Source organism: Lepidochelys kempii, chromosome 11 (assembly GCF_965140265.1).
Source record: "Lepidochelys kempii isolate rLepKem1 chromosome 11, rLepKem1.hap2, whole genome shotgun sequence".
In the NCBI taxonomy this organism is placed as follows: domain Eukaryota; kingdom Metazoa; phylum Chordata; order Testudines; family Cheloniidae; genus Lepidochelys; species Lepidochelys kempii.
The window spans coordinates 2642858-2659234 of record NC_133266.1 but is presented as its reverse complement, the minus strand read 5'-3'; the positions used below and the strand labels follow the sequence as shown (position 1 = coordinate 2659234).

The 16377-nt window shown below is 41.1% G+C and overlaps 1 protein-coding gene across 4 annotated transcripts in view; it reads left to right on the top strand.

The window, feature by feature from the left end:
• USP37 (ubiquitin specific peptidase 37) overlaps positions 1 to 16377 on the top strand; it is a 52798-nt gene that overhangs the window by 24696 nt on the left and 11725 nt on the right. For 3 of the 4 annotated variants that reach the window (XM_073304955.1, XM_073304958.1, XM_073304956.1), the window contains 7 exons: positions 790 to 907; positions 2330 to 2409; positions 5292 to 5456; positions 7687 to 7752; positions 9381 to 9531; positions 13782 to 14037; positions 16129 to 16295. In XM_073304955.1, coding sequence (XP_073161056.1) covers positions 790 to 907; positions 2330 to 2409; positions 5292 to 5456; positions 7687 to 7752; positions 9381 to 9531; positions 13782 to 14037; positions 16129 to 16295 — 1003 coding nt within the window. The remainder of the gene's footprint in view (positions 1 to 789; positions 908 to 2329; positions 2410 to 5291; positions 5457 to 7686; positions 7753 to 9380; positions 9532 to 13781; positions 14038 to 16128; positions 16296 to 16377) is intronic. The other variant, XM_073304959.1, reaches the window with a different exon arrangement.

Here is a 16377-nt window from a genome sequence, read left to right as displayed (position 1 = left end):
CATGCCCTCTAGACAAGATCAGGGCTTTACAGCAGCAAAGGGCTTGTTCCCAGAAGTAGGCAGGCCACGTTTTCTCTGTCATTCTCCCAGTGGTTTCTTCCAGGGAATAGCAGCTCTCCTGTGGCTCCATAAGGAGCTATGCCAGCAGAGGCTACACAAGGATGTGTCGAGTAAGCACATCTACCTGGTCATTCACCTCTATGGCCAGTGCCACATACATTTGGTACTGTGCTGTTGTTAATCATGTCATCATTCTAGACAACTGTTGTTATGTATGTGTCATATTGTGCTCTTAAAAGCTGTATGATACTACTTGGGTCCAGTTTTTATATCCTGAAATGAAATTAAGGTTTTTAAAGGTGTGCACATATTAGTATTTCATTTTTTTAAAAAATCAGATTTCCTTTTGCTCCCTTGTGATGTTGGGCTGACTCCTTTCGTCCTGAGAGGGATGATGCAGATTGGAGGGCTTTTAGCTATACTACCAGGCCTGTTGACTTTCCCATATGACAGATCCTTTGACCACTCCAAAGTACTTCTTAAAGATCGGGTTCATGTTTGCTCTCAAACTATTACTCACAGGAATTATTTCTTTAAATCATGAAAATACTGAACCCAAGTCCCAAAATTAAAGCGTAAGTTCAGTCAGTGAGAGACTTCATCATCTTGATGAGTTAAAATGGGCTCAGTATGTCAAGATGCATAAAGTTACTGTGAAATAAACCATATAAACTATGATGATTTCCCAACATACGTATAGGCAAAATCACATGTGCTTTTTTGTTGTAGGTGTGGTGAAACAGTCACTAAACGAGAACAGTTTAATGATCTTTCCATTGATCTTCCCCGAAGAAAGAAATTACTTCCTTCTCGATCCATCCAGGATTCCCTTGATCTTTTTTTCAGGGTACATAATGCTTATTTATTACTATTCACCTCTCTTTCTCTCTCACACACACACACACCCCCACCCCACATCAATATATATTGAGTAACAGAATTCGATTTTGTATATTACCATGCAATGAGAGGGGTAGTCTTACAATGCACATGTATCAGCATTTACTGGGTATTTATAGCGGGGGTTGTAGGCATATGAACTGTCCAACCTTCAAATACTTTGTAGAGATTGTGTGCAAACAACACACTAATGCTTTTAATCTTAAAATATGGTGTAGACACAAACTGATCCTCACAATGCTCCTGGGATGTACATGTTTTACTGTCCCTTAAATAGGGAGATTGAGGTGCAGAAGAATTTTGTAAATCCTAGAGAAGAGTCCACCTCAGATGGGATTAGAACTCATAAATTGTTGGTTCTCAATCCTGTGCTCGGGTGGTTGGACAACTAGTCTGTCTCTTTAAATCAGTACAGAGACCAGAGGCCATATATATCTGTTTAAAATATCTAGATACATGCACAGTAAATAGACCTCCAACATGAGCTTGTTCAAAACTGGAGATAAATATTTCCTGTACAATTCATAGTATTGCATTTTGGTAAGAGTCCCCTCTGAAATCAAAACTGATCAGTAGTAAGATTTTTTTTTTTTTTTTTTTTAAATCTGTGAAATCTGCCATGGTCCCTTTTATATACACTGGTCTTCATTTTATTTTGATACACTGATTGGAAACATGGACTTATCCTTTCTAAGGCTGAACAATAAGCCCATTGCTTATGCTTGAGGTACAGACTTCCATCCTTAGTAGAAGAGTAGTGGCATGTTTTGACCCCTGGTTTGTAGAAATGAATTATATAAACAGTGGACAATGTCTAAATATTGCTGCTGTTGTATGCTTACTCCTCGCATGCTGCTTTTCATCTCCTCTAGCTGTCTGTGCTTGAAAATTCTGTTTAACTGTGATACATCAGTAATGATCCCAAAGGCAGAGGGCCTTTCAGGAGAAAAAAAATAGGAGCTTTGGACTAAGGATATGGAGAATTAAATATTGTCCAGTAAGGGCTATGAAAAGCTACATGGTAGATGTTTCTGAGAGGAAAAGCTGAAGGTCTTGCAAAACTACTGTCCTGTCATTTTGAGTACTAATCTTTCTTTGCCCTCTCTATTTTCTAGCTCTATGTTTTTTCCAGATTTGGAAAAAATAATTTCTCCCTAACTAATTCCACCTGTCTTAACTGACAGATCTTCAGTTGTGAGCTTATTTCTTGTTCTCTTATCTGATTCCTTTTTTAGTATGTCATGTTGAAATAAGTCAGTTAAGAAATAGATGACTGCCCTCTTCAGAAAAACACTGGACTGAAAAAGGCCATCTGCTTTCAATGGAGATCTGGTTGAGTCATCCTTATATTTTGCTTTGTCTTTAATAGGCAGAGGAGATTGAGTATTCTTGTGAGAAGTGTAATGGAAAGTCTGCTGTTGTTACACACAAATTCAATAGGCTTCCCAGGTAAGGGTAAAATCCTACTCTGGTGCTTTCCCAAAAACCATGTAATAAAAACAGATAAACGTATTGGTACATAGGACAGCGTGGAAGAGCAGGGCTAAAGTGATGAAGAGAATGAAGAGTGAAATGGTAGATGTAATTAGAGGATTGTACGCATCATTGCTTCTGTATGCAGAGCTCATTGTACACACCAGGGGAGTCTGACATTCCTCCATTCCCTCCCCACCCCCCAGCTTCTTGTGGACGACCGTTCCATCTCCCTCTGTTTCAGGGCTCCCTGCAACCCCTCTCCCTTACTTCATGCTGGGGCCCTATCCTTCATTTCCACGGCATCCAGTATATGCCCCTGTTCACCCTGTCCACCACATGCCCGGGTATTTCTGTGCCCCCATATCATTGTGTCCCATTCTCCTCCCCTGAATCAGGAGCTCTGAATGCCCCCCCCCCTACATCATTCCTCCCCTCCACCACATGCCTGCGGTGCTGTGCTCTGATGTCTCCCTCCCCCATTCTCCTCCCCATGCCTGTGGCTCTGTGCATTCCTCCCTCCCCCCATTATTTATTTCGGGGTACAGTGTACAATGGGGACTGTACTGGCATAGCTACAGTGCCTTAGCTTTGCTGGCATAACCCCGTAGTGTTAGACACAGCTACACCAACAGTAGCTACAGAAGCATTATTCCATCGACCTAGCTTTGTCTTACACTAGGGGAGTTAAACTGCACAGCTGCATCACTCAGGGATGTGGATTTTTTACATGCCTGAGCAATGTAGTTATGTTGACCTAAATTTTAAGTGTAGACCAGGCCTGGGAGATAAGTCATACATGTTATCAACATTTTAAACTCATTTGGGAAGGAGGGCAAGGCTGAGATGGGCAGTGGGGTGAGAATTATGCTGGAACTTGTTAATGGCTGCCATCAACTGATTCTTTGATCTACAGATTATGGTAGACCTGGTTGAAGCTGATACATGTGCTAGCCACATACCTGGGGCTCCAAGCAGTTCCCACTTTCCCCTTTCGGTTTTCCGATTTTTCACTAAAAGCAATAGGATTCTGTCCATTGATGCCTAAAACATTCCCTGAAACTTTGGAATAGATCAATTGTGGTGTTCAAAAGTTACCACTTTACACCCAGACTGACAGAGAAATGCCGTTGAGTTCAATGAAGGACCTCACTTTGCGTGGCCAACCATCCCTTTCACCTTGGTGCTTGCTGTCTTTCTATATCACAGTGAGTATAGTGGGGCTGCAAGGAAGAGTCCAGAGAGGTTTCTCCCCTATATACCCTTCCATCCGGAAAGTCAGAGCTTGCACTGTCTCCTAATAAGGATCAGATCTTTCCCGTTTGGGAAGAGAGGTTTATAGCTGCCAGCTTTGTTCTGAAGAAAGAGCAGAATATCTGGGTTGTAGCTGAGAGGCTAGACAGGCTGATATCATTAGAAATACACAGTACTCTTGAAGCAGTACTGATAGTGTGCTTGGTACTTATAATCACGTAGATGGAATCATTACATAGATTGTAAGCTCTTTGGGGCAGGGATCATCTTGTCATGGTGTAAGTTTTACAGTACCTAGCATAATGGAGCGTGGGGTCCCTAATTTGGACCCTTTGGTGATACCATCATTCAAATAATACCACGTGGTCCCTGCCCAGTCTAAATAAACACAAAATGCAGTGCAAGAGGGAAGGCTCACCACACAGTGAATATTTGTAAGGTTGGTGGTAATTTCATGAACAAAAGTTTTAGAAGTTAGGTAAAGCTTATGACTAATAAAAAAAAACAAACCAAAATTAAACAAAAAAACCCTCTGCCCAGTTTGTGTTAGTGATTGCTCTTCATCCTCTAGTATGCTTGATTTTCAGGGCCAACCAGTCTAAGGCCATGTCTACACTTACCAGTAGATTGGCATTGCTGCGATCAATGCAGCAGGGGTCTATTTAGCGGGTCTGGTGAAGACCTGTTAGGTCGATGGCAAAGCACTCTGTCATCGACTCCGGTGCTCCAACGCCCTGAGAAGAGTAATGTAAGTCGGTGAGAGGGCGTGTCTCATTGACACAGCCGTGTAGACACTGCGGTAAATTGACCTAAGCTACGTCAACTTCAGTTACTTTATTCACATAACTGGAGTAGCGTAACTTAGGTCGACGTACCGAGGTTGTATAGACAAGGCCTAAGTGTTGTTCAACATGTACGCTAAGTCAGTAGGGGATATCTTGAGGGAATATGCTGATGACACTGGTCTATGATCATTATACTTGGCTCTGTTTCCTCACTGGAAGCAATCAGAGTTATTTTCTAGCTCTCTCGTTAGCTGGTAGAAATGAGGACCGGTATAAAAGCCATTTGGCATAAGCTCATCCTGGACAAGAACAAAATGATGTTGATTGAATCAGGAAGTCTCTTGAGTTGACAAAGTCTGATTGCTCCATCGGAGCAGGATGTCTGCCTATTGTTAAAATGGTCTGCAACTTCAGGGTCTTGCTAGATAGAAGCAGTAACCAGAACTGTCTCCTGAGAGGATCAGGCTGAGAGCATATTACACCTGTGCTCTTCATTATGAACTAGCAGCCAGTAAATACCCAAATTAAGTTCAGGGGACAGTTTACTGTCTACAGAACCATAAGTAACTTAGCTCCCAGAACCCTGCGGGACCACATCTCGTCAAGCTCACTACACAACTAACTGTTAATGCAACCAAACATCTGTTGTCAGAAAGCCAAGAGGTAGAAAACTTTTTTTCTAAAAATAAAATGTATTTGAAACTGAGGTGACTATTTTGTGGGTAAAGCAAGCTGGGTTTTGAATGTGTTTATTTACTGGCTACTGTCTTTGGTTTTTAATTTAATGCAGTTATTCCTGTCTTGCCTTCTATCTTTCAGGGTCCTGATTCTTCATCTGAAACGATACAGCTTCAATGTGGCACTTTCTCTCAATCACAAAGTTGGGCAGCAGGTGGTTATCCCGAGATATTTGACCCTGTTATCTCATTGTACAGAAAGCACTCGGCCCCCGCTTACTCTGGGATGGAGTGCGCATTCTGCAGTGTAAGTGTGAAGTGCAGAATTTATCACAGTTATCTATTTATGAGTATTAAGTTCATGTATATGGCACATGGGAGGGGATGGTATCAAATGTTGCATATCAGATCTACTCTAGAGAGAGTCAAATTAATAAAAGACATTTAAAAATTGCTCCTGTCCCCTCAAAGGTCATTGTGATTCCCTTTATGAAATTAAAAGCCAAGTCTTTCGTCTGCTGCATTAATCCATAATGATACCAATATGAGACAATGTGTGGGGAAGGAGGATTACATCTTATGATGTAAGAATGGCGGGAGCTCCTTTGCTTTGAGATGTGTAAAACTAGACAGGACAATATCTAGAGAACACTCTGTAAGGAACAACTCTTGCCCTAACCCCTGCGGCGTGGACTGTTAGAGTTTACCAAGGGAAGTTCCCTGTGAGTCCATAATTCAGCTTTATTTCCAATACAAGTACTAGAATGATTGAGCTTTCATTTCATATTTGGTACACCATGATAGCTCTTACATTAAGATATAACTTCATACCCTTTCACTGCTGATCTTCCCCTGCACCCTTTGCTGTGCTGTCCTGTCCATTAATTTATTTATAGGTTTTTCTATGGTGCTTGTCACCACAGTATCTAGTACCTCACACAATGAATTTGTCCTCACAACAGCCCTATGAAGGAAGGAAGTATTACTTAAGAATGGCTATACTGGGTCAGACCTAACGGTCCATCTAGCCCAGTATCCCGTCTCTGACAGTGGCCGGGACCTGATGCTTCAGAAGGAATGAACAGAACAGGGCAGTCTTTAGTGACCCATCCCCTGTCATCCAGTCCCAGTTTCTGGCAGTTGGAAGTTTAGGGACACCTGGAGCATGGGGTTGTGTGCCTGACCGACTGGGCTAATAGCCACTGGTGGACCTATTCTCCAGGAACTTATGTCATTCTTTTTTGAACCCAGTTATTCTTTTGGCCTTCACAACATCCCATGGCAATGTGTTCCACAGGCTGCCAGTTCGGTGTATGAAGAAGTCCTTCCTTTAAACCTGCTGCCTGTTAATTTCTTTGGGTGACCTCTAGTTCTGGTGTGATGTGAAGGGGTAAATTTCACGTCCCTAGTCACTTTCTCCACACACCCGTCATGATTTTATAGACCTCCATCATGTTCCCCCTTCGTTGTCCCTTTTCCAAGCTGAACAGTCCCAATCTTTTTAATCTTGCCTCACATGGAAGCTGTTCTGTACGCCAAATAATTTCCGTTGCCCTTCTCAGCACCTTTTCCAATTCTAATATATCTGTTTTGAGATTGGGTGACCAGAATTGCGTGCGGCTTTCCAAGTGTGGGGTACCATGGCTTCTCATTTTTACAGATGGCAGACTGAGGCACAGAGTATCGTGCCCAGGGTCACATAGGAAGTGGGGCAGCCAAGGAACAAAACCAAGGTCTCTTGTGTTCCGGTCCAGTGCCCTAACCGCAATAGCATAGTGAGTTAGGATGTGTCTGGCATGTTCAGCAGGATGGCACATGTGTTCTTTATGCTTAGTTTTGAATGAGGGTTTTCAACAGTATATTTTTGTAATTTGAAAACTTTACTTTTGTAAAGAAAGAAAGGAGAAAAACGCTTTAAAGGGTCAGATTTGTAGTGGTTTGTAATGGAATCTGAATGTTCTCAGTCTTAATCTATCCTCCTGGCGAGCAGTAGGGGGTGACAAAAGGTGAGCTGGATGCAGCGGTCTTGGGTTTGGAGAGGAAGTCGGCTGTGTGGATTGGAAGGGATTGCTACAACAGCAGCCAGGTGGTTGGGTATGATGAGAGTTGATGGAATTGAGGGATCCGAGATGAGGGTCAGGTGGATCAGAAAGCTAGTGTGGCAGTTGTATTGGTGAAAACGTGGGCCAGGTAGGGAGCTGGTAAAGCCGCCAGGGCAGGTTGTGGGAGAGCAAATCATGAGTTGGCAGTAGGAGCTGGAAAGATGGTAGGAGTGCTGCAAGCTTTCAAACTGAGAGCTGTCCTAGGGTGTGCCACTAAGAGGAGAATCAAGTTGAAAGGGCTAATTATTTTTATGAACCGCTTTTGTATATTCATAGCATAGAATTCTTACTCTAAATCTCTGTGATTAACCAATACAAACAGGTATTCTCCTTATGGCTTTTTTGGCCATGGGCTGGCATGCAGTAGCCCATGAGTAAAATGCACATTTTTTTCAGAATATAACTGTGGCAATAAATACTTTGTTCTCTTTATAGTTCTCGACCATTGAAAGCTTCCCAAATGGTGAATTCCTGTACTGTAAGCACTTCCACACCTTGTAGGTAAGTTGTAATTCTGAAATGTCCTTGATTTGGGGCAGTTCTCTGAAGAACTTTTGAACATTTAAATAAAAGTCTTGCCTTTCTCTCCCACTTTTGTCTTCCTTTACCATTTTTACTCCTTGTTGATTTTTGTGTTATAAATTACTGTCTCTACAATGTTTTTCATGCTCCAAGAGTTGTCTTGAAATTGCGTATCCAATGGCATAAATATTAAGGACACTTTTAGTGTTCACACAGCCCAAATCACATCTTTCAGCATTTCTCTTATAAGCCTGTTTTCTGAGGTTTATAATTATAACACAGACTAGATTTTTTTCAGTATTAAAACCTACAGTAGCAAGGAAAACTGAACTTGGTTTGTATGGACTCTTTGATAGTTCGACTCCTCTTAAGAACTGGTTGTAACCATAACTGCCAACAAGCTGGTTTGTAAGTCGTTTACCAGAGAAGCAAAATAGTCTCTTATTCCAAGAGCTAGCTCTTTTCTCTGTTCTTATGTTTTGCGCACCAAAGTTGGTTCAGGAAGAGTCATTTAATCCTAGGCTTTATTTGTGGGGGGTAAAGGGACATTGTTTTTACACTTCTTTCTGAGAGGCCAGCTCCTGAGAAACAGTGATAAATGTAATGTAGTGTTGGATAACTTTACGCTGCATAAAAGTGAAGACACTGGAGGATGCATGTAGAGAGCACAGGTTTCTTAACCCAGTGGTTCTCAACCAGGGGTACATGTACCCCTGAGGGTATGCAGAGGTCTTCCACGAAGTACATCAACTCATCTAGAGATTTGCCTAGTTTTACAAGTCTACATAAAAAGCACTAGTGAAGTCAGTACAAACTAAAATTTCATACAGTGACTGGTTTATACTGCTCTATATACTATACACTGAAATGTAAGTACCATATTTATATTCCAATGGATTTGTTGTATAATTATATGATAAAAATGAGAAAATCAGCAATTTGTCAGTAATAGTGTGCTGGGACACTTTTGTATTTTTTCATCTGATTTTGTAAGCAAGTTGTTTTTTAGTGAGGTGAAACTTGGGGGTATGCAAGACAAATCAGCCTGCTGAAAGGGGTACAATATCTGGAAAGGTTGAGAGCCGCTGTTTTAACCTATAGAAAGTGCTTTTATTTTTCACCTTCGTGAGCCCTCCTTCCTTTTGGTTTTAATAAAAAGGCCAAATGGGAAAACTATTACACGTGTGAAATTTTGTCCTGCCAACACTATTTATGATCTACACAACTTGATTTCAGAGAATAATTAAAGTGTTTAAATAAGTTTCCCAAATTAAACAGCATATAATAATGTGTTCTGTACTCTAATGGAGTCCACTTAAGTGAATGTTCATAGAATGTTGTCCATGCACTGTAAATAGCTAAACGCAGAAGTGCAGGGAAGTTCTTTTAATGAATACCTGGTAAAGGAATACAGTAACTTCCAATGTACCAGTAGGTAAGCTAGGATGGAAAATTGATTTGCTAAGTAAATAGATTTTAAATATAGGAAACTGGAGTCTCTTCTAAATTTGCATAACTGCCTACCTGTTACACTCAAATTTCCTTTTTTAAAAGTTTAACAGGTTTCTACAGTGCTAGGAAATTATAGTTGTATTTTTAATTTTCAGAAAGTATACATTCAAATCTAAGAGCTCTGTGGCACTCTATGTGGATTCAGATAGTGAGGATGAGCCATTGAAACGGTCCGTTGCTCACAGTCAAAGATTGTGTGATGTACAGAGCAGAGAACAGCAGCAACAGCAAGAAGAGCCTGAAAAGGTAAAAGATTCTTTCCTCTCTGTAGGATTTACAATACATGTGCATTTTCTGTTATTGAGAGGGGAAAACATACCCTTTTCCTTTCACACGGAAAAAATCCCTTATATGTTTGTGTCTGGGCTGTCAGAGTCTATCAGACTGTGAATAAAACAGATGTAAATACAAGATTGGTTCATAATTAGCACAATTATGCTGCTTTGCCAGGCCATCTGATTGACCTCTCTACGTGTTGGCTTGGGATCCCATTGGCAGCAGAGGTATTTGTATTAGAACTGCACTGAAGTCTTTAGCTTAGGTGTGTCAGCTGCACAACTGTTTTACTATTCAGTCCTTAGCGGGTATTTGAATTGCCTTCTCTTGAAGCTGCTCCCTGACTGAAATAGGATGAAAGTCAGTCATTGGTAATAATTATCCAGTAAAATTCTTTGTTTAAATCTTGGGGCCAGGGTATGCATTGAGGATGGGGAAGAAAAATAATAACATACAATTGGAATGAGTTTGTGGACCCCCAAGTTAAGTGTTTTGGACTCTGTCTCTTAGCTGATTGAAAAGTAAAGCTGTCAGTCTCTGGTGATAAGTGCTTAGAAATGTTTAGAGACCTAGTTTCTGGTATGGGGGCATAATTCAATACATTCTGCCTGTGAGGTCTGTTGTGGCAGATGTTGGCTGCATCCAAAGAAGCTTCTTGCCTGTACAATGGCATTGTAAGTGCAGTAGAACAGAAATGAATCGGGATTGTATGGGAGGGGAATGACATCCTAGAATGGCAAGTAAGACAAACTTTGAGGGTTCTACTTTGCATCTGCCTTAACTGATAAGAGTGCTTCCATTTGCACTCTCCTTTAGGGATGGGTGAGAAAGATGGCAGTGCTGTTGTTGCAAAAATGGAGTAATGCAGCCAATTTATGTGAATAGCAAATCAATCAGATCTAGTCGCCCAGGATTGCTGTGGGGCTGAGTTGAGTAGTTATACTGTTGGTTTGCTCGTATGTAACGATATGCATTGGTGGTCATAAGAGCAGCCCTACTGGATCAGACCCAAGGTCCATCCAGCCCAGAGACCTGTCTGCCGACAGTGGCCAATGCCAGGTGCTTCAGAGGGAATGAACAGAACAGTCAATCATCAAGTGATCCATCCCCGGTCGCCCATTCCCAGCTTCTGGCAAACAGAGGCTTTGGACACCATCCCTGCCCATCTTGGCTATTAGCCATTGATGGACCTATCCTCCATGAACTTATGTAGTTCATTTTTGAAGCCTGTTATAGTCTTGGCCTTCACAACATCCTTTGGCAAAGAGTTCCACAGGTTGACAGTGCGCTGTGTGAAAAAATACTTCCTTCTGTTTGTTTTGAACCTGCTGCCTATTAATTTCATTTGGTGACCATTAGTTCTTGTGTTAGGAGGAGGAGTAAATAACACGTCCTTATCTACTTTCTCTACACCAGTCATGATTTTATAGACCTCTATCATATCTCCCCTTAGTTGCCTCTTTTTCAAGCCGAAAAGTCCCACTCTTATTAATCTCTCCTCATATGGAAGCTGTTCCATAACCCTGATCATTTTTGTTGCCCTTTTCTGAACCTTTTCCAATTCCAATATATCTTTTGTTAGATGGGGCAACCACATCTGTATGCAGTATTCAAGATAAGGGCCTACCGTGCATTTATATAGAGGCAATATGATATTTTCTGTCTTATTATCTATCCCTTTCTTAATGATTCTTAGCATTCTGTTAGCTTTTTTGACTGCCACTGCTCATGGAGTGGAGGTTTTCAGAGAACTATCCACCATGACTCCAAGATCTTTCTTGAGTGGTAACAGCTAATTTAGACCCCATCATTTTATATGTATAGTTGGGATTATGTTTTCCAACATGCATTACTTTGTATTTATCAACACTGAATTTCATCTGCCATTTTGTTGCCAAGTCACCCAGTTTTGCGAGATCCTTTTGTAGCAATTCGCAATCTGCCTGGGACTTAACTGTCTTGAGTAGTTCTGTATCATCTATAGATTTTGCCACCTCATTGTTTACCCCTTTTTCCAGATCATTTATGAATATGTTGAATAGGACTAGTCCCAGTATAGACCCCTGGGGGACACCACTATTTACCTCTCTCCATTCTGAAAACTGACCTTTTATTCCTACCCTGTGTGTCCTATCTTTTAACCAGTTACCAATCCATGAGAGCACCTTTCCTCTTATCCCATGACTGCTTACTTTGCTTAAGAGCCTTTGGTGAGGGACCTTGTCAAAGGCTTTCTGAAAATGTAAGTACACTATATCCACTGGATTCCCCTTGTCCACATGCTTGTTGACATCCTCAAAGAATTCTAGTAGATTGGTGAGGCATGATTTCTCTTTACAAAAACCATGTTGACTCTTCCTCAACAAAGTATGTTCATCTATCTGTCTGACAGTTTTGTTCTTTACTATAGTTTCAACCAGTTTGCCCGGTACTGAGGTCAGGCTTACCAGCCTGTAGTTGCCAGGATCACTTGTGGAGCCCTTTTTAAAAATTGGCATCACATTAGCTATCTTCCAGTCATTTGGTACAGAAGCTGATTTAAATGAAAGGTTACAGACTACAGTTAGTAGCGCTGCAAAATTTCACATTTGAATTCCTTCAGAACTCTTGAGTGAATACTATCTGGTCCTGTAAAAGCGGCAAAGAGTCCTGTGGCACCTTATAGACTAACAGATGTATTGGAGCATGAGCTTTCGTGGGTGAATACCCACTTCGTCGGATGCATGTCATCACCCATGAAAGCTCATGCTCCAGTACGTCTGTTAGTCTATAAGGTGCCACAGGACTCTTTGCCGCTTTTGCAGATCCAGACTAACACTGCTACTCCTCTGAAGCTTGACATCTGGTCCTGGTGACTTATTACTGTTTATCAGTTTGTTCCAATATCTCCTCTAATAACACATCAATCTGGGGCAGTTCCTCAGATTTATCACCTAAAAAGAATGGCTCAGGTTTGGGAATCTCCCTCACATCCTCAGCTGTGAAGACAGATGCAAAGAATTCATTTAGTTTTTCTGCAATGGCCTTGTTGTCCTTGAGTGCTCCTTTAGCATCACGATAGTCCAGTGGCTCCACTGGTTGGTTAGTGGGCTTCCTCCTTCTGATGTACTTAACATTTTTTTTGCTATTACTTTTGAATCTTTGGCTAGCTGGTCTTCAAATTCTTTTTTGTCCTACATGCATGAACCTGACCAACTACCGGTTATCACTAACTGGACCATCTCTTCTCTCTAGAATTTCACCCTCCTCTTTGAACTTCCTTTCCTATCCATGGTCTTGTGCCTGTGTCCTACAGCATCACAGATGGAAATAATCTCTGGTCTGAGTGTGTGGTTATGTAACCGGTGTGGTGGTCAGTTTGTAGTCTCAGCAGCTTGTGTGTTCAGCTGAATGATAAGCACAAACATAGAAGGCTACTGCAGCAGTGGACAAGCTGGCTAACAGACCAGCAACATAAAGATACAGCGTTAGCCTGAGTTTTCCGGGTAGAGTTGACAGGCCTGTCTGTTGTGAAAGAACCATTTATTTTTCTTTTATGCATTGCTATTTGCTGCCCTGATCTTCAGATTTTGGCCTGTCTTGGTCATATCTCCTGAGACTGTCTAAAGCTCATTTGAGACACTGAGTTCTTTTCCCTTCTCTTCTCATCCTGGCCTAGGTTCAGCGGTTCTCTTTCCATCTTCCAGTTCAAGTTGCGTTTATCTCTTGCAGCTGCTGTCCAGCTTCATTAATCGCCTATTGGTGATGACTTTGCTACTTTTATATGGAGGTTACCAGAGGGTGAGGGCTCACCACCACCTGGAAGGGTGTCACAAGGGGAAGGTGTGGTGATCACAGATGGAGAGAGAGCTGTAGCCTTGCACATCTTGCAAATCCTGATGGTTGCAGATCAGTGGTTTTCAGCCTGTGATCTGCAGACCCCTAGGGATCTGCAGACTGTAACATTTTCAAAGGGATCCTCACATTGAAATTTTTTAGGGGTCCACAGATGTAAAAAGTTTGAAAACCACTGTGTAGATCTATTATTCAAAGTTAACGTTCGTCCCTAAAGACATATTGCATTGACTCTGTATATGTGAACTGTATTTAGTATGGTTGATACCCAAACTCCCACTTCCTGACAGTTAACCCAAAAGAAATGTGCACAGTAAATGCAAACTGGATACGACACACTTTTAATTTTTTTTAAAGCCTTTTAGCCTGAATCCATTCATTTGTAGGCTTCAAAACGAAGTAAACCAGAGGGCGATAAATCTTCTGACTTGGGAAATGCTGGTTTCGATGGAATGAGCGAGGATGAGTTGCTAGCAGCTGTGTTAGAGATTAGCAAGAGGGAAGCCTCATTCTCTGTGAGCCATGATGAAGATAAACCCACAAGCAGCCCAGACACTGGTTTTGGAGAGGACGAGGTGCAGGAATTGCCAGAAAATCTGCAGTCTATAGAGGTGGAGAAACCCAAATCAACTACAGAATCAGGTAGGATGAGAAGTAACTTTATCTTAACTGAACAGATTCTATGGTGACTCAGAAGTTGGTATATACAGCAGCAGATCAGAAATATATGAGGCATGAATTGCATGTGAGTGGATTGTAGGCCGTGTCTGATGTACATGGAGAAATATGAATATCAAGTTTTTCCTATCTTTAAAGCTTTTTGTTTATTTAATTTTGAAAACGTTCTAATATCGAACACTTGTAATATGGCTCTGCTAAACTTAGTCATCACCAAAGTTTTAGTGATTTTTTCCATCTCCTGTTTAACAATCACCTCTGTCAATTCACTAACAAAAGAGTTTTACTCTTCCATATTCTGAGTACACTTTATTTTCTATAACTGTCTCCAAATCAGTTGCAATCCTGAGTAGCACAGTAGCAATATCCAAAGACAGTTGTTTTTGTGTATGAGTAATACATTCAAAGGATAAGGCTAAAATCCCTCTGATGCATAGTGAAAAATAAGTAGAATTGTAATTAATTTGGCCTTATGTGTATACAATTTTTAAAAGTTTTTTCCCCCTAAAACAGTACTTTATATTTATGTAAATCCTTCAGAATAAGCCCAACACACTTTTACAGATTGTGGCCCCAAATCCCGCAAATGTGCTTAACTTTACCACTGTGAAGAAGCCCCATTGATTTGAGTGTGGGGTAATTGGATCTCAGCTTTTCTAGTTGGTTAACAGAAATTTTTAAAAGCTTGTAATTTGCTCATGCTACTTGCTTTGGATCAAATTATTTCCGAACTCCACTATGCTGAAAACGCAGTCAGATGAAGTTCCTTCTTTCTTTTCTTTTCCTCTTAAGAGTTAAGAAATTAAATGTAAAAACCTTACTCTACTGAAGGTTGCAGTTAGCTCAAAATGTCAGGTACTGTCAAATGAAACTTCATGTCAGAAGTCAACACGTGAAATAATTCACACAACCTTGTCTGCTCCCGTATTCATATCTACTGTGGTGCATTTTACACAATCACACTGAATTTCATGTACTTTCAATGCAGGTGAAGGGGGAGACCTACCTAGTTTAGATATGATGGAGGGCACACTTTCCCCACTCCTCCTCATAACTGAGAGCTGTGTAATAGCCAGAAACCTTGTGGAGTATTGCTCCTTATAATGAAAGTCTGAGTCACAGACTTAAAAAGTAGAGTTAAAAAATTCTATGTTTTGCTATTCATTTAAGAGGATTAGACAGAGCTGGGTTACAATCCTGACTCGGGTGGTCCTGCATTTTCAGGATATTGCAGATGCTGGCATTTTGCTTCCTGTAATCCTCTGATAACTAATGAACAGATGTGGAAGTCTGCTTTTCCAATTCAAGGATGGGTTCACATTAAGATAGATGGCCTTGCTGTTTTTTTTAGGGGGATTCTGACCATTTACCTGTAGCCAATTGGGGGTTGAAAGTATGCTGCAGATAAGAGAGGTACATATAGTAATGGCAACAAATATTCCCTCCATAAGCTTTGTAAAACAGCTTCTTTCCTCTTTCCATTGCACAGATCTTAAAGGTAAACTACACAGTTGAAAATTACTTGTGCTTTTATACTACTTAAAAATCTGTAGATCATCTAGCTCTAAATTGAAGCAAAAAAATGACAAACCCTAATAGCGTTTAAGAGATTTTGCTGCTTCCCTCAGTCTTATTTAGAGGAAACATAGTGGGTTCAATTTTAGGTTTTTCTGTGGTGCCGGCACCATAGTATGTAAGCACTGTCTAAATCTATGTACTGTAACTCTGGCAAATGTCAATTAGCTGAACTTGGGCCACAGTTGTGAAAGCCTAGCAGAATGGGACATGTTTGTTTAGGCAAAGGCTGCTGGTTTTAAATGAAAGCATAGAGTTTGGGGAGAGAGGGTTTTGATAAAACCTTGCTCAGTCCCAAACCTGTAAGATTTGTTATAACATTCCCCTCTCTCATCAAATCCTTAGGCATTCCTAAGGATTTATTAGTTGTCCCTCTACCAGTAGATGCCACTGTGCTCCAAGGAGTTCAGGGGCATAAAGAGGACTTAGATGGTAACGAACAAGGGACCAGAAAAGCATAAATGTCCTCTGCTTCCTCAGGTCCTGCCAATTTCACTGAGATAACTAAAGATTTTGATGAGAATAAGGAAAACAAAACTCCGGAAGGCTCCCAGGGGGAGGTTGACTGGCTGCAGCAGTACGATATGGAGCGAGAGCGGGAGGAACAAGAACTTCAGCAGGCACTGGCTCAGAGCCTCCAAGAACAAGTAAGAGCTAATACTCCCTTCCCTAAGTCATCTTTTCTAACATCAGAAACCTGATGGCAAAATAAAAGTTTACCCTGGGCTT